The sequence below is a fragment of the Rhopilema esculentum genome, chromosome 10 (genome assembly GCF_057945365.1).
Source record: "Rhopilema esculentum isolate cy_ngs chromosome 10, ASM5794536v1, whole genome shotgun sequence".
In the NCBI taxonomy this organism is placed as follows: domain Eukaryota; kingdom Metazoa; phylum Cnidaria; class Scyphozoa; order Rhizostomeae; family Rhizostomatidae; genus Rhopilema; species Rhopilema esculentum.
This window is the reverse complement of record NC_142824.1, coordinates 12,220,314-12,238,864: the sequence shown is the minus strand read 5'-3', so window position 1 is coordinate 12,238,864 and position 18,551 is coordinate 12,220,314. Positions and strand designations below refer to the sequence as shown.

Sequence of the window (18,551 nt, the reverse complement as noted above, 5' to 3'; positions counted from 1 at the left end):
AATCACCTCGGTTTTGCCGTTTCACAATGTCTCTAGAACGCCTTGACGTCCCCTTGCATTCACCATCTTTGTTATCTAAGGTAGATTACTTTGTTCTTGTTATCCAAACATCAACGCCTCTTCGATATGCAATAAAAACAAAATTAATCTATATTTAACCAAAAAAGAAAATTCCAGCCAAGGTACTTCATCTTCTCATAAATTATGCAGTCAAAAAGTGGCAGGCAATTCATAAAATGTAATGCTACCAGTTAACACCTTCGTATGATAATGAATGCCCTAATTCAAACTAATGGATACTAGAAGCAGGTTAGCCTAAACAGAAGGAGAAAGCCCCCCTACTGGTTATTCTTCTGTCGCTTGAGACCGTCATTCGTTTCCAGGTGACCAGTATGAAAACATCCATTTTGAAATGATCGAGTCCTGTGAAGAGGGTTGTGCCCAGTCGATTTTCCCGTTAACCAATCAGTTGACATGCATTTGACAAAACGCTTCGGCACATGACCGCGGAAGTAAGCTGCTTGGTTGAGGATAGAGATCTATGTGTTGCGAGATCGGCAACTTCCTTCCATCAACTAAAAATTCAGCTTTATATCTATCTCAACCTTCTACTTCCAAACTAGCACTCTGGTCTCTACCACCGATTCTCATCTTCTACCTAAGCATATGACTGTCGCAAATGCTCTGTGCTCGTTCAAACCCTTCTGTAATAATTCCTTACCTCTTCATACGAGTATGAATATAAATTTAAATACATATCTCACAAATTCTGTCATCTATTTATCACTGGTCTAAAATTTAAAATAGCATTACAGTCTTTTTTCATAAGAAACTCGATATAAATTACGTGTACTGATCAATCAGAAAAAATTAAGAAATTTCTTTTGAAAAAATTGAATTTAACAGGAAACCCAGATCTCCATATTTCATTAAATGCCATCAATCAGATTGACTAATTTTAAACTGATAGAAAGAAAACATACTTCCTTCATCTCAGTACAGCATTGGTGATGTAATTGATTCACTTAATAGAAATGTCACGAGCATTCTCTGGTTGTAGCGTCGAAAACCCCACATTGCAAGGTCCTGGTGGGAAGTTTCTAAGCGTAAAAATTAAAAATAGAAATCCAATGTCAAAATCAATGACGTCATACTTAAGAAACTCTTAACAAACAACGATTATTGGAATGTCCCAAAGCGTAAAGAGACTGGAGTACTCAAATTTGATCTTTGTTTCTTGTAGCAAATGAGTGTATTTGAAACCCGAAGGAAGTTTTAGCAATCTTGCGTGGCAAACATCGTGATTATACCAAATAATAAATATGATAAGTGCACACTTCCTATTAATTTGGACTCCATACATTCGTGGACAAGTTGCATTTAAGTTGTGAAATGCATACGTGGCATTGCATAGTTTCAAACCTCTGATGAAACGTATGATAATGCAACATCTTTAACAAATGGGGCCGAAGAGTCAGTTCTTTTGGAGCATGTAACATATTCTTTCCATTAATAAACTTTGACCCTTTTGTTTGCCTGTTCACTTTACAATGCATCTGTTATCACCAGTGGCGCCAGAAGCTTCATGATGCGGCGGGGGCAGGAACCGCAGGAAGGGTACCTTGGAGGTATTGGGAATCGTCGTTTAGCCAAGACAAAGCCTGGTTGTAGGTGAAGGCCCAGTCAAGAGAAAGAGCGTAGCCCCTAGGGAAATTTTGCGTTGCTACGCCCAAAAGACTCATTTAAATCAAGGCTACAGTTAAAAAGTCATTAACGAAGTTTCTTATATCCCATCTTCAACCATCAAGGGAGGCTGGACCCAATCCTACTTGAAATAAAAAGAAAAATTTGTTTTGATGCCCATCTACATGGCTTGTTGATATAACTTCTGGGTATAACTCCTTTAAACAAACTGTTTTTTCCTTTCTTTATTCAAAGTTACTACAATCTGTACCTCAACATAAGTTTGATAAAAACAACTAACTTAAATTACCAACACTGAATATAATTGATGTTGCATGCGTATTCCATGCAAAGATCACAAGTATAATTGAACGATGAAAATTTTGAGATTGTTTCTTGAATATTTGTAAAGTGGGGGAGTACTTATTTGGTTTGGAACTGAGTTCCATATTTGGCTACATCTATATAACAAAGATTTTGAAAGCAGAAGGAACCATATCATTATATTGTTGTTACTTCTGGAGAGAGATAATTTGGCTTCAAAACGGCCTCAAAATTATGCGCAAGAAATTTCAGATTGCACCAAGGTTCCCATAAAGATCTCAAAAGAAAATCAAATCGCTCAAAAACTTAAAGAAGCTTCAAGTGCTGGCTCTTAAAAATACATGAGCATTCTAGAGCCAGAAAGACTGTTACATAAAGCATGGCTACAATGATATAGATATAATTTTCTGGCTTAGCCGTTTGCGCGTGTGACATAACCGAAAGAGGGAACCTTTTGAAATATTTTGGCGATCATGCCCATCAGATTAGCAAAAAATCCATTTCGGAACATATTTTTGCAGTCATTTCCTTGCAATCGTTTAAAAAGTTGTACAATTTTTGTTGTCTTAGTAATTGCTTTTACAAACCTGGATCCTCGAGGGCCCCCTAAACCTCAAGGCTCAAGGCCAACTTGCCACCATTTGGTGACCCTAGTTTTGATCTTGTTTTTTGGTGTTTCTAAAAGCATTTGAAAGCATTTAATCGAATAGAAAATATTTGAGATCATGGTCCAAAAATGTCACCCCTTTGCCCATTTCGTATGGCATATCAGCAATTCAAGGACATTTTTTGGTTATGCAGAGCTCATCAACATGGAAAATATTATTTTTTCTCTTGCTCGTAGGTATTGAGAGATGCTTGAAACCTAGATCTGATTAGCATTCAAAATTTTGATATGAATTAAAATTTCTCAGAAATCGATTTCGTGAAAAGGGCACTTTGCTGCCCCAATGCTGCCCCTGCACCACTAGGGCATGGGGGCAGCTACCCCATCTGCCCCTGTGGCTCTGGCACCTTTTGTTATCACCATGTATCTTGTTGCTCTCTTCTGATTGTTTGGATCCAGCTTATGACTCAAGTCTCAAGGTGCCATTGGATCATTTGCAGCAGTTTATTTGTAAAAATCATTTATCTTGGTTAAAAATACCTTGGTTAGTGTATGAATTTATGCAGCAGACCAATTGATGCATATGTCTTGACAGATAACAGATAACAGCAACTCACCTTATTTGTAAACCTGCAGCAAAATGATAGAAATTGTAGAGCATGTAATTTTGCATGGTTGAGAGAGGTTTTTAACCCAAAGAAGCAAAGGATTAAGACTGATTTCTTATATAACTTGTCAAGAATAGCAGTCTTGCCTACTTTTGTATTGAATTGCATCAAAAGATGACAAAAATGACTTGACCGATCTTCTTTATCAATCTGCTGCATGACATTCAAAGCTGTAAAACAAAGATTAAGAATAAATTAGGAAAATCTAGGATAAGCCCCTTGTTTAATAACAAAGAAAAAGCTTCCCAAACAAATGGCATGGCAACTCTACTTAAATTCAGAATTCAATGTACCTGTGAAAAAGCATTGTACATTCATACAATTTTTTCTCATATTTTTAAGAATTATAGATTGCAGGAAGGGCCAGCACAAGGGGGAAGGTGGGGGCAAATTGCAAGATTTTCAAATCAAATTAAAATCAATGTTGATGGAGCTCTGGAGGGCAACAAAACTAAATAATTATATTTATTAATAAAGATATATTTGCAAATTTACAATTGTATCTCTGGAAATTGTGTGGTCATACAGTAATGGAATGTATTATATTTTACTAAATCATAATTTATTTTGCAATAATATTGACGCAATAACAAAACCAAGCAAACATTAAAATGAGACAATAGTTTCTAATTCTAATTTAGCTAACAAATCTTTCATTCTAATGCACACTTTAAACAGATTTGAATGTTGGTGAAAGATGAAAATTCCTAAATTTTTCTAACCCTATTAAGAAAATAAATGTTCAAGCTTCAATTTATAGTTTATTTTTTAAATCTTTTCGCTTTAAAATTGATCTCTCATTTATTTTGCTGTGTAGCAATGCTGTATTTTAGATAATTTAACTCAAACAAAGGCAGATTGGGATATCTTTCCAAAAACTGTTTTATTTTACTACTAGGCCTATAAATTTTCATAGCAAGACATTTATTTGTGCATCTCTAGGTCAAGATACAACCAATCTGAAATAACTGTAAAAGCATGTGAATTTCCAAATGCAGTTTACACAGCAATGTAATGTATGTATGAAATAGAATCAACGTCACAGGCAAATAAACAAACTAGGGTTCTGACATTAGGGTTCTGACACTAGGGTTGTTGTCTTTTTTTGACATGATTAAATGAGGTAGTTTTAGCTAAATAAAGCTTTTGAATATGAAAAACGGAACAGATACTAGCCTCCTGTAAATAGAACCACACATGGCAACTTGTATATTAGACAAATCTTTCATTATGTATAGTATAAACTTATAAAGACAATTGTATCATTTATGGGTGTCTATATGAAATTGATACCTTGATTTATGCAGCCTTTCCTTTAAAAAATAGAATTACATTATGCCTTTGAAAGGTGAAATGTTGACTGTTGGGGTTCACATTTCACCAAACAAAACAAACAAAACCAAAGGGTATTCAAAAAACAATTTAGGCACATTTCAGTTATTTGATCAGCTAGCTGGAATAGGTTTAAAATTGTGCATTTTGGAACAACATTGAAATAATTGACCTCAAACATGTGCTTTATGCAAAATATATAAAGATAACTTTAGAAAAATGTGCTTCAATATATCACATTCTTAAATTGTATGTACCGGATTAAGGTGATCATTCATGATCCGATGATATTGTAATTTGCACAGTCCATTTTCCTCCTTCTAACTTTAAAACTTTGTTAGACTCCATGAAATAATGTCTACCAAAGTTATTGCTATTCTGCGACCTCACAAAGATTTAATGGTATGAAAGTAACCAACTTACCATCATTAGCCTCGATCTGATCGCTATAAAATTGGCGCGAAAAGGCGCGTATGGGCAGGCACATCAAGACTCGGGAGAGAAACCTTGGCTAAAGGGCGAGACTTGGCAATTTGCTATTTACCAATACTCAACACACTCAAAACCTTTATTATTCATGTTAATTGAAATACTTAATCTCAAGGACAGAGGCAGAGAAACAAGTAATCCGGAGCAAAATATTTTCTAAACATGGCAACAAATCTTTCTTTCCGTGCGTGGAAAACCAGTGTCAATGGTATTAATGATCTCACGGGGATCTTTCGGGTCCAATTAACATAAAACTTTCAATATTTTAGGCTTTGACTGGTCAATGACAAAAATAATCCAAGCTTATATTTAATTATCCCACCCCTTTCGATTATTTATTTTCACCCTATTATTCGATTATTAGTTCTGACCCAAACAATAGCGTTGATCACATCCCATAAGATTTAGACCATCTTTGAAGTAAATAGCCAAACGTATTTATTTTATTGAGAAACAAAGCCGTAAAATAAAATAAAAAAACCGTAAAATACTTTCCCAGCTTAGTCTTATTTACATCTTACCGATTATTTTTCTAATAATATTGTAAGTATTTATCAAAATATATGAAAATTTGTATTAAACACTTGTCATCTACTATTTTCAAACCTCAAGCTCTCGCTTTAACGGAAATGTGTCATGTTCTTTCATTTTGATATCTTGTTACATAAACAAAATTTATTCCCTATTTTGAGTGATATTTGTCTGGATCATTTGTTGTCTTGAACAATATGTTATTTCCTTGCAGAAAAATTCCTTTTACCTCGAATTTTTTTTGAAATTTCCTGCTGAAGTGTAAAAAGAAACAAGCAAAAATAATGTTACTAAAACTTTTTAAGATTGCTGATCAAACACAAAATTACGTGCAAACAATATTCATTACCATATTAAAGATCTGAATACAATGAAGGGAAATCACCCAACTCTAAAAAAATTACAATTATTTACTGAATTTTAATAATGAATTAATGACAACAGCAAACAACAGAAGAAGATATTGCTGTACTCTAGGGTGATTAGCTGTCGATAATGAAATATGACAGCCAACATAATGATAATGCTATAAATAATGATAGTGGGAAATCGCAGGTAGCCAATGATTCAAGAAATATCATAAGGAGAGTGGTTTTCCTTAAACTTAGTTGAAACTATTCAAATCCTGATGATACTTAAGAAATGGAGCTAATCCAGAATCAGAAAAAGAAGCTGATAACCAGTAATCGTATTTTCATATAATTTAGACTTTTGATACAATGAGACATTTTTGCATTGTGCTTCATTGGGTGGTTTGTTTTTAAATCTAAATGAAATCTTAAATTTATAATATTTTGGACCTTCATTGGATATCCACTGAATTCAAAATTCACTTTTCCGAATATTTTGCACTTTCCCCTGGTTGTTCGTGATAAGTAGATAAAGGGCTCCCAACCACGCAGATAAATATATGAAATGAAATATAAAAAAAATAAAGGAAGTTTAATCCATTAGACTATCCGTGAAATGCTGTAACCACTCCCCTCCCCCCCCCTTCCAAAAAATCGTTTTTCTTAATATACTATTCATGATGATTCTAGCAAATTGCAGGTAGCAAATGATTCTAGAAATGCCATGGGGAGAGTGGTTTTTTCTTAAACTCAATCAGAATTATTTTAATCTTGACAATACTCGAGAAATAGAGCTAATCCAGAAACAGAAGCAGAAAAAAAGCAGATAGCCAGTAATAATATTTTCATACATAATTGAGACTTTTGATATTATGAAAAATTTTGTATTGTGCTTCATTAGGTGGATATTTGCTATTGTGTGCTTCATCTGAATGAAATCTTAAAATTGTAGCATTTTGGACCTTGATTGGATATCCGCTATTTTGATATTTCTCTTTTTGGAATAACTTTCGCTTTCCCTTGAGTATTCATATATTTATCTGCAAGGGCTCCCTTTCATTCAGATATATGAAATGTAAATAAAATAAAGGAAGTAAACCCATTGGGGGAACAAGATAGCTTATCAATAAAATGGTGTAACCACTCTCCCACCTCCCTGACAAAATCGTTGATCATAATACAAAAGAGAACTCTTAGGGCAAGAGGTAAATTGCATTAATCTACTTCAAACATTGTCATTGCCTTTTTGAAAGACTTTAATTTATTAAACTCTTCGTTATGTGAGATATTGGTAACCTTAAAAATGAGATCATTAAAGGTCTCTTTTAAAAAGTTAAAGTCGAGGCTGTGCAGAAAGTTTGAAAAAATATAGTGATTCTTTCATGTTTTCTTCCTTAGTTTTTACACCTGTCTCTGTTTTGTTAGCTATGTTACTTCATAATACTGGGACCCCTGCGTTTGAACGAGGTTATTCAGAGATGTTTCGAGGCTGCCATCGTTGATTTCACAAATTAATCTTGCGCCTGTTTTCATTCTCTTGATATTCATAGAAGAGCATTTACATCCACTTGCCTCTTGAAAGCAGAGTCTGCACATGCTAAAACATTCCACAACCGAAGTGACGTCTGCAACTTTTGATAGATGTTTCGTCAGTGCCATGTTTGTAAATTTCATGTTGGTTGTGAAAGCAAAAGGGGTCTCTGCAACAATTTGCTGAGCTAAAACATGAAATTGCCATTTAATAGAAATGTGAAGATAGGGTAAAATAATTTAGTAGCATTAAAGAGACAAAATAACCTATTTGCATTCTGGGGAATTAAACATTTCAATTGCTAATAACAAAACTGAATAATTTTAGATGTTATATAGTTGTTAATGCACTTTGCTAAAGACTTACACTGTGCGGAGTACAAGATATATGGTAACTTCATCATCTAATTCAAGATTGACGAAAGGACAACCGTTTATACCATACACACCTCTCTAGGAAGATTAAAACTATTCGAATAACAAAATGCATAAATGTTGGAATCAAAAATTGGTTCTGTATTGTAGCACAAATTCATACGCTCAAAGATTTTTTATTACCGATCATCTCCCCATTCTTCATCCCTAAAGGAACCTGATATCTAATTAACTTAGATCAAATACTGAAATTTACTTGCTGTATCCTTCAAATCATAATCTTCAACTCATGGTTTTTATCGATTTCTAAATATCTTCAGTATTCTTATCATAGTACCAATTTCTTAAAAAAGTTGTACTTTGATAGACAATGTATAACATGAACACAAATTATGCAATTAACAGTGGAATTTTCAATATCTTTTTATGATTTTATTCATTAGCTAATAAAATTTATATAGTGCATCATCACGGACCTTTATTCATGAAAAGCGATTTCAACATCCGTGTAAGATTATTTACCGACAAATTTTGATGATCTTAATATTTGTTAGCAACTTGACTCTCATTTGAATATTTTCTTTCTTATGCATGGTCTACATTTTTACAAACAAAATTTTTTTGCGTAATTCAAACATTTCTAACTAGGTTATCACTTTTCCCGCCAAAATCCACTATGAAATACGCCTATTTGACCTTATTCATGCATCCAAGTGTTTTGTGTTGTCAAAAGGTTGACAAAAAGTGCCGCCATTTTGAGCAAGATGGTGCAATACTTTTGATACCCTAGTGTATAGTGTTTTTGTTTTGACGGGCAGCAATGAAATAACTGAAAACTTTGCAAGCATTGGTAACTTAACTTTGTCATAAATGTCAAATCTAATCATCACCAATTTCCATCATCCCTTATAGTACCCAACATTATTATTGACAATGCACAAAAGTTACAGAGAAGGAGAAGCGCCATCTGCATAGAAATAATTTTAAAGATTCAATTGATTGTCTAAAGGACTAAAGACGCAAAGGTAGAAAGGGGGCCTACCATCCTCGCCTGTCATCTCTCCAACAACAGGGCTATACACCCCAACGCCTTTTGAAGTGCTTGCCGCAACACTGAATTCGTAAACGGCGTACATCTTGAGTGAGTCAAACATTCTGTTTTGCGATGTGCCTTCAACATACAACCAGGTTTGAGATCCCCTTATCCTATACTTCACTGTGTAACCAGTAATAATTCCGTTCTTCTTTGCGTCACCTAAGAGGGCATCCCAGGTTAGCTGAACAGCGTTAGATGATTTCTTTACAGCTGTAAGATTAGGTGGATAATCTCCTGGAACTGATAAAGATAACATAATTGGATATGATTTTGAATATAGAACTAGCATTTAGAAACATTATCGAACACCTTCATTCAAAGTGAACTATGCCACAATTGACTCCGCTAAAAAAGTGCAGCGTGGAGAGACAATTTGAATAGAGAAGCCTTTATAAGCACTTACCGTCTTCATATGTTCGTACAGATTTTCTCCCGGATATGATGTTGTGTTCAATTGTTGATTTTATAAAACCGAAATAGTGAATATAAAAGCTATATTCAGTATACGGTTGAAGACCAGTAAGGGTTTTCTTGGCCGGCAGAGATCCACTGAAAGCTACTTTGACCTTTGAAGACGGATCTGACTTTTTGTGGTACAGAATTTCATAGGAATTTGAAGAGCTCCATTGATCACCTTTTGGGACACTGGGTGCAAAAAGCTGGGCTGATACTGCTGTTGAGCTCTCAACTGATAATATTGGACTTGGAATGTTGTGAAGTGTCTCCGCTATAAAAAATGGAAACAGAAAGATCTGTGATGGATGTTCACAAAGCTACACCACAATGAACTGCGATCATATACAGACCGCTTAAACGCTACACGGGACCGACTGTCAGATTTGTCCCTAAATTAATTCAGCTCCTATAGCTTTCAAACATTAAGCTCAAAAGATTTGCATCTATTTTTTTACAACGACAGTTTCAGGATACGTCTAAATATACCTAGGGTAGTAGAGGGATTAAAAAGCAAACAAAATGGAACATTATAAGTAGACCAAAAAGGAGAGTTAAGAGAGAAGGGGGCTCTTTTTCTCTCACTTTTATCAATGAGCAAATCTTTGACTTGTTTGAGCCCTAAGGGCCGTGTAAACGAAACTTTCTAAATATCTTTCCAAAATGATCTGTTTTGACTTTACTGGGAAAAAACAGGAATCAAAGTTTTTTCACTTGTACGAAATTAATCATAATTTTAGAGATACTTTCAATATCATGTGCCCTATAAACGATAGAATCGGGGACACCGCCGTACTGCCTTGCCCATTCTTTGATATGAAGAAACCGGTTCTTCTTGCTGGATTTTCTTCATTTTTGAAACTAAAGGAGCTGACCAGTCTTTCACATCAAGCTTCAAGTAAACTGTGTTGCATAGTGACAATAACGTAATAAACAATATTAACAAAAACTTAATATCTTTTTATTGAAACAGCTGGACGACTTAAATGAGATGTTTTACATGGTCGCGATATCTTCAGTCACCAACAGCTTATTCAGCCTCATAGAGCAGTTTACTCACAACAAATATTACTTCCTTTTCTCTGTTATAATATAAACAAAACGTTGTCTCGATTCAATTTGTTCTGTTTATATGCAATTATATAGACAGTAGTCTTTTACGCTCAAAAATTTACTGAAATATATATTTAAAGATGTATCTTGATTCTTGAAACTGCATCATTGATATTCTAGCGTCATTTTTTTTCAACTTCGCCTCTTTTGGCTACTGACCTTTTACGCTGGGTAGCCTAGCGAATGATTTAGTGTACAAAACTTACTGTGTGCGTTTTTTCAGCAAATTATGTTTATTATGTTAAGTGATATATGAAGGAATATCTGAAGCAGATCGAACTCCGCTACTACCAAGCAAAACACCCCTTACACAGCATTTCAGACATCAGTCAACCGTTCGCAGTTAAGATTAGCCGATTGGATACGTAACAATAGGTCTATTGTTTAGTACAACCAATAGGAAATTTAAATGGCCAGCGAAATGCATCGGGACCTAATGCATTTTGAGTTGTCTCTTAATCAAGGATATCACGGCTTTTCAGGGACGTTGCACAGCAAATCGAATAGGATCTTGAAAGAAACAAACTTTCTTTTACCTTCTAAAAGGTTAGTGAGAAGACCTGTCCAGTCTTGTTCCCACGTTGTACTTAGATCCTTTTCTCTTTTCATGCTTAAAAAATCATTGCCACTACCCTCGACGTGAACAATATCAATAGGGTAGTATCTTTTTTCCACATACTCGCCGATAGAAACTTCTGCATTGCTTTGATACCTGTAAAACAAAAGTTTTACCTCAAAAAATAAAAACACATTCTCAGGAATATAACTGGACGTGAGCTAGTTATGATAATAATAAAAAATAATAAACAATATATTTAGAGTTGGCGGAGAAAATAGCGTTTAGCTAATTAAGGCCAACTATACAAAATATACAAATTACAATTTACAAAATATATTAATTACAAAAAACCTAGATTTGGAACAAAAACTTTGCATAATTTGCAGCTACAGTCCAAAGTTTTGCAGTCCAAAGCTAAAAATTAACTCAATGGCTCTTAGCTGTTAATGACTGACGAATCAAAACAATAGCAAAAAACATATTCTTTTAACGATACTATCGAACGATATTCTTCTAAAAACATGTCAGATTTGAAAAAAAAAGAATAACTTAAGAATATATGCAGACTCAAAACGAAAATTTATCAGGAATATCGAGGCAGCCCAAAATTTTATAGTATTTTTATAAAAAAAAGTGTTTGTACTTAAAAAATGAATCCTGTGAATGAGAATTCAGTAAGAATCAGACAGTTGCGGACATAAAAAAGCATAATGAAACTTACGCGCTATCATATATCTTTGCTATTGAATTGTTAGCCATTGTAAGGTTAACTTCGCAAAATGAATCACAACTCTGGTACCACCTGTAGCTGCCATTTTGGGGCATTGAATAATACCCTGTATATCGAGCACCAAAACTATCAGGATAGTTGTCATATTTCGTGTCATAAATGGTTGATCGACAGAAATATCGCGATGGATTGTTTGGATATTTTGTCGGATTGGCATCTGCAAAACTTTGTATTGTCAATGACTTTGGCCACGTGGTATTTTCAAACATTTCTCCAAGTAATCCGTCCATTTTGTAAAATTCTACGAAGCAAAAATATTCATATCAATTCCTATTGATTGAAATAGCATTTTTCATTCACGCTTTCGCTTTCGTGTTTGGAAAAGGACGGTTTTAACGCTGGAACCCTGAGTTCTTCGTTCAATCGGGTCATCAGGCAGAAAAATAAATAAAGTAAAACAGTAATTTTCCGTGGGTACAATCCATACTTTATGTACAATAATGAAGTAGACACAGATATAGGTCCGTGATATAGGGACTCAAATTTTCCTTAAATATTTCTTTTCTAAACGTTTACAAAATTGTCCGCGCAAATTAACTTTTCAAAACAACGAAACAAACCGATTGATCGTCGAAGGTACCGTCGTTCCAGTGGCTTGATCTCTGTCCCATTTGGTAGCAATATTCCAAGCTTCATGAAACGAGGAAAGCTGCTTCCACCGGAGTACCTTGCATCGATTTTGTATCTGAATCCTTTTATCAGCGGAAGCCCATTTGAAAGTTTACTGTTGAAATAAGATTTTAGATAAATGGCTAGCAGAGATATGTGGCACAAAGCCCTGTTAAAGATATCAAAAGTTCTGTATAATGTTTGGGGGAGAAAATGACTATATGTTCATAAAAGGTATTAGCAGTTTTTCATGAAAGGTTGTTATCGATTGATATTGCTTCTAAAAACTGGGCATGTTGGGACATTTATGCAAGGTTGTCTGGTGTTATTGCCAATTCAACATTACTTTCGGTGGCTGAATGCAAGAATCAAAATGACAAAATTGTTTTGCTTATCATTTTGCTTCATCTGTTACCAAGCTATGACTATCATTGATTTATCCTACCTTTGGGACCATCCTATAGTTGTAGATGTAGTGTCTGTATGATTGACAGTTTCAACGACTCCAGGCTGCAGCACAAAGTCTACTTGGCACTCCTTCTTGCAGGCCACAATTAGACGATGTGTGCCAGACAAATGAGACACAAAGTAGGCTCTGAATCGAAAATGGTGATATTTTGAAGCAGATGCGACACCCCATTCAAAATTAGCCAAATTCCGCATACCAGTAGGACAGCCAGGGTAACCACTTATACTTTCAAAATTTTCTAAAGATTTACTGGATGAATCTATCCATGTATCAAGAAGAAGTCCAGGCTCTGGCTTGTAGAATGCTGTAAGCAAAAAACATTTAACTTTTAATTATCTAAAAAATGTATCTTTGCCTAATCTTCAAGTCTGCCATCTCGCAACATCGGCAGAACTTCAAAACCTAAATTATCTCGACAGAAATTCAAAAGAAACAGTAGCATGTGAAGAATTTTGGACAGAGCGTTGACTGTTTCTCAAATTCTGAATAAATTCGTGAATTTGTTTCATTATAAAGACGCTGATTGATCAGATTTCTAAAGAAGCATTTAATTGAATAAAGAAACAATGATGTAGAAATTACTTTATTATTCTTGTTGACACAGTTTTGAGGAACGCAAAATTTTCTTCGAGAGAGGAGGGGTACTGTACTTTTAAGGATCCACTGAATAGCACTACATTTTCTCCTTTGTTCTTACGTTCCAAAGTTTGCTCGTAAAGTCAGGTTTATAATCAAGGCTAAATAACATTTTCAATACAAATCTTAATTAATTAAATACAGATGCTTTTGCTTAAATTTTGCAACATGGAATACACTGAATATTTAGAAGAAAAGTGGCAGCAAATTTTAGTATATTCAGGCCACGGCCTTAACAAAGGGCCTACTAGGAACCAGATATCCTCATATACGCGTACATTGCTCCTCAACTACGTACATCTAACTACTTGTAGTATTTTCATGGAATAATATAAGTGCAAATTGTAGGTACCTGTTTTGAATGATACAGCACTGCCAAAGAAGGCAAAATATACAAAGGCAACTACTGCAGAATGCATTTCTAGCCTTCTATGGATTTTGGTAGCTAGAAGAGAAAACGAAAGAATATGAAAAATAAAAACAATAAATCTCAACTGAAATTTTCATATAATATTCAAATTAATATAGACATAAATATATTGCCAAGTTTTTTGCAATATTCAAAGTTGATAAGCTTTCAGACAGGACCTTTTTTAACATACTGTACTAACTAGGGGGGGGGGCAATTTTCCCTCTAGCCCAAGTGACTTTCTTTGTTTTAAACAATAGGCCATTGTCCTCCTCTTTATATAAACAAAGGCTTGCGCTTAGTTTTCCTTAGAATAGGCTATGTTTATCAAAAGAATGCAAAAACATAGCCAATGAACGCAATTTGGAAATCAAACGCAAATAATCAACAGGGAATACTGATAGGAAACCAATTATTCAATTATATCCTAAAATGATGAAATTTCTCGGTAGAACGTCACCATCGCGTTTTGTTATTGTTGAAGTGGTTTCCTTGGTAAGGATCTTCAATTACCCAGAGTCCCGAGCCACACGAATTTAAGTAGAGGGGAGGCGGATGAGGTTTTCTCTAATTTATTTATTGCTTGTAATAAAGCCTCAACTTCTTCTTAGCACGTACATAACGCACAAAGTGCAGCGTGTAATGAATTCGCTAGACGAGTGATCGCATTCTCAAACAAACGTCCCTTTGATTAACCTGTTACCAGTAGTTTAAAAATATTCATTCATTGTCTTTCAAAAATATTTGCAGGTAGCAGTACATCCAATGAGGCGCCCGGACAGGGGCGCAAATGCAAATTTTTTTTAGGGGGGGTGTTCTTTGAAGGGACCGAGTTTTCGCCACGACAGACCGATTTTTGCGATATAGATATTGTCAGGGCCGCTCTCCAGGGCCGTCGCAAGGCAGGCCTTGTTGAGGAGGGGCGTGGATAACAAATTTACCTGATTGAAATATGATTGCCTGAAATTATATAGTTGCTGTCACGAACTTCTGCATTACATTTTGTCAATTTAACTCTGTATATAATGCACAACTTTCATTTTTATATGATAATAACCGACATTCCTAATAGTTTTGTCAAATCTCTATATCGGAACGGGTAAAGGATATAGTTTCGAAAATTTTCGAATTTTGATACTTCCAGTTCCCTGGAAAATGCACTTTTTAAGCAAATTTAAGTAAAGCAGTCCTCCTAACCCTATTGAACATTCTTTCTTGCAAGCAAATTGAACAGTAGTTAGAAACAACTGGTACAATTTCGCTATGGTCTTGAAAAATACCATGTTGTCAGTTACTTCTAGGTAACAAGCAACGCTGGTTGTCAATTAAGATCACTCTTTTCATCTTAGCATGCCTTTTGAATGTTCAAAAAAATCTGGATTTCATTGTGAAGTGCAGTTTGAGAAACTTTAGGGGAAATGAAAGTAAGGCACAATTTTACCTAAAGAGGGCCTGGAATTTTAGATTTAATGCCAACAAGAATATCATTTTTAATTTAACCAACGAAGCAACTACCTTTGCTTGATCCTTTATTGATTTTATGACAGGAAGGTCTTTGAAATACCTAAAGCATTTCTTCCACCGAGCGGATTTTACTATGTGACTGCTGCTCTCGCATTCCCCTTGAAATTTGCGCATCCAACGCTGCGCATAGCACGGAAACAAGATAAAGCATGTACATGTGGCAAAAAAGTTATTGTTGTCGGTGGCAGCTAGAGTTTTTTTTCCAAAGCAGCGCTGGTTGGGACCTGACTGGACCGATTCTGTCCCCTGTCATTTTTCGGTGATTAGCCCTTCCTAGAAAATGCGCCCACTATATGCCTTACTTTACTGCAATATAGCATGGTACCAGCAGAATTGGGACCAGCTTTGGGTGTGATAGACAGAAATACTAAGCAGATGGCTAGATCGGGACCGACTTTATTGCTATCAACTTTCAACTGGGACCGGGTGGTGAAATTATTGGGGGGTGTGACATAGCAATTGAGCTACAATGATGCTTGTTTTGAATCGTGATTAAAAGTTTAGGTATTATCAAGATAGATTTACTGAAGTGGAAAGAGGAATGCATCAAAGCAAAAATTATTTGATCGTGTAACGATTTTGAGCCTAAATTAGTTGTTTCCCAAGGTTCCATGCTAAGAGAGGTCTTGATTAAATTTTTTCTACCCCCAGATAACTTTGAATTTTCCTATGTTATATTGATTTCAATTTCCCATTGAATTTTCTTGCCTTATTCGAGTCAAAAGTGCCTTATTCGTGCCCAAGATTAGTCAGACAATAAAAAAGTCTGACCATTTTTGTATCTTCCTGGTACATCCATTTTAACAGAATTCAACAGTATCACAGCCATGTTTATGTCAAATCTGTAGCTACACTGATATTGTCAACCCAAAAACGAAACTTTATCAAAAAAATCAAAACAGCAATCTTATATTAAGAAAATTCATGAAAATGTTAAGACCGTCACAGGATTAATCTATTAAGGAGCCATCTTTCTCTCGCCTCTAAACATACTGAAAGTTGCAACATTAGATTGTGTCATATTAAATCAATCTTTAATCAATATCAAATCATGCAAAGTTCCTAAAAGTAATGGATCTCAGATGAAAGAAGTCTTTGCATCTTTGCTTTTAGGTTTTAAACAGATTTCCATAATCTGTGCCCAACTCCCTACTCTAAAATTTCGTGTGCTCATGATTCTGTGATTGCAAAGGACTGAAGAGAATAGGTAGCACAGACATTTGTAGTGAAGTGGTTTAGTGACCGTAGGAATCTTGTATCCAGGTAATCCACGGTTGAACCAATCGCAGCTTCATCGTCCATGTTTTTGAACTTCAATGCAAAGCACATTTGCCCCGTCTTTTCATCAGCTTTTCATCGATTCTAGGTTACGAAAGTTGCCTTCAAATCAGGGCAGACGATAGACTAGTTAATTTTTGCTAAAATGTTTTCTGAAAATGCTTTTGTCGCAGCGAGTATTTAGTGAAATGATGTAATGGGATTCTAAAGACATACTGCCCATCACAAAAATTACATCATTGATCCACTGACATTAGTATCATCATTGACAAATAATATTCAAGTGATATCAACATTATTAAACTGCACCTTTCAAGTAATGTTTATCTTTGGATCTAAGATTTACAACGTTAAAAACAAACTGTCAAGAAATTTATCGCACATGTTTGTAAAAGGGTTCTCAATGATTTTACATTACCTCAGTTGGTCTTTTGTGGACAACCATTGTAACGACCTTCTTGCATTTCTCATCATATTTTTCTTCGATCAGCTAAAATTATTGTCTTTGTTGTCCAACCTGTTCATCCCATGTCAATAGAACCTGTTCATCCATGGTCAATAGAAAACGCTGCCCTAGAAGGCGTAAGGTATCAAATAGGCATCAAAGTTGCCACCCTCAAATGTCTTTGCGTGATACCTCTAATAATGGCAAACAAATATGAATATCAGGCAAATAGGGTACGTATCAGAGTTAAATTGAGTATTTGATTAAAAAGTGTGATACTGATTTAATTATTCTGTACAACGAATGAATATTTTTCGCCGTGAATCAAAGGACCTCGGTCTTCCCATTAAAGCCTGACAGGGGGGTCATGCTAGGGTCAAGAGAGTTAGCGCTGTAATGTTGAAAAATACCCTAAAATTGTAGTCTTTTCTAATAATAACCCCCTAATGGTAGCTCAAAAACAAAAACTATGTGATTTGATAGCATCAAGTAACAAAGATTTTCTGCAAAAGTTTGATACTAGCATCCAAATACACAAAACCGGCAATGCTTCTTCGTAAAATTCCTTTGCTATCCATTGACTGTCATAGATTCGGTGAAGATAAAATCTTGTTCATTTTTCATAATAATTCGCAATTTCAATTCATCGGTCAGATAGGAATACCCCATAAGCGAAAGCAACTACCTAAAATACACACAAGTGGTAGTGCTATTTCTATAAATTGACCATTGGTAGCCTGTTTGTCAGACCATCAAATTTGCTGGTGCTCCCTTGTCAGGTCTTAATGGGATTATTCCCCCTTGATCGAAGGCCACGCATATATTTATGTACCGAAAATCCTCTCTTAAGCCCTCATTTTAGAATAAACCCCCTTCTTCGAATATACTTCCATATCGGAATACCTTTTAGCAGATTACCCTGGGTATCTGAGGAGTGCCTTTCTCCTTCACTTCTCCGTTCGATTCCATTCATGCGCTCGAAATTTTGTGGCCCTAGTACCCAAGATATTAACAAATAAGCCCCCCCCCCTCAAATAAGCCCTTGCCCTGAAAATCCATTTGCACCTACCTTAGATGATACTGGTCTGGCTGACCGTCCAAATGGTAAGTTGAGGTAGATTGCTCCGGTGATGATGAAATTGACTTAGCAAATTTATTCCTAAACATGAAGTTTATAATCATTATCAACGTAATTTTTTAATCAATGTAACCAAAGTAACTTGGTATTTTAGCTGAGCAGCTTTAAATGTTTATGTAATACAGCTTTATTATATATATATA

At 35.1% G+C, this 18,551-nt stretch overlaps 2 protein-coding genes across 4 annotated transcripts in view; both read right to left on the bottom strand.

Annotated features, from left to right (window-relative positions):
- LOC135687156 (uncharacterized) overlaps positions 1-119 on the bottom strand; it is a 25,459-nt gene extending 25,340 nt beyond the window's left edge. The window contains exon 1 of the mRNA XM_089110462.1: positions 7-119. The gene's annotated coding sequence lies outside the window, so the exon portion shown is untranslated. The remainder of the gene's footprint in view (positions 1-6) is intronic.
- LOC135687166 (uncharacterized) lies at positions 7-18,551 on the bottom strand. Of its 3 annotated transcripts, XM_065203666.2 has the most exons (11): positions 18,340-18,551; positions 17,244-17,398; positions 16,791-16,909; positions 13,967-14,059; positions 12,955-13,282; positions 12,461-12,624; positions 11,832-12,141; positions 11,088-11,263; positions 9,389-9,712; positions 8,932-9,225; positions 7-7,702 (listed from the first exon to the last, which is right to left on the bottom strand). In XM_065203666.2, exons 3-11 carry the CDS (start codon positions 16,840-16,842, stop codon positions 7,410-7,412), a joined length of 2,034 nt encoding a protein of 677 aa, XP_065059738.2. In that variant the 5' UTR covers positions 16,843-16,909; positions 17,244-17,398; positions 18,340-18,551; the 3' UTR covers positions 7-7,409. The 3 variants fall into 3 exon arrangements, with proteins under 3 accessions (XP_065059738.2, XP_088966590.1, XP_088966589.1); XM_089110464.1 differs by lacking the exon at positions 16,791-16,909 and having other exon boundaries at positions 18,340-18,548; XM_089110463.1 differs by lacking the exon at positions 18,340-18,551 and having other exon boundaries at positions 17,244-17,405.

What these genes read in the sequence shown, in the direction of transcription:
- LOC135687166 (XM_065203666.2), bottom strand. Translation starts at nt 16,842, where the DNA reads ATGAAGCTGCGATTGGTTCAACCGTGGATTACCTGGATACAAGATTCC. An exon ending in TGCTGTATCATTCAAAACAG is followed by an intron (nt 13,283 to 13,966) that starts GTACCTACAATT and finishes TTTTGCTTACAG; the next exon opens with CATTCTACAAGCCAGAGCCT. An exon ending in TCTCACTAACCTTTTAGAAG is followed by an intron (nt 9,713 to 11,087) that starts GTAAAAGAAAGT and finishes CATTTTTTATAG; the next exon opens with CGGAGACACTTCACAACATT.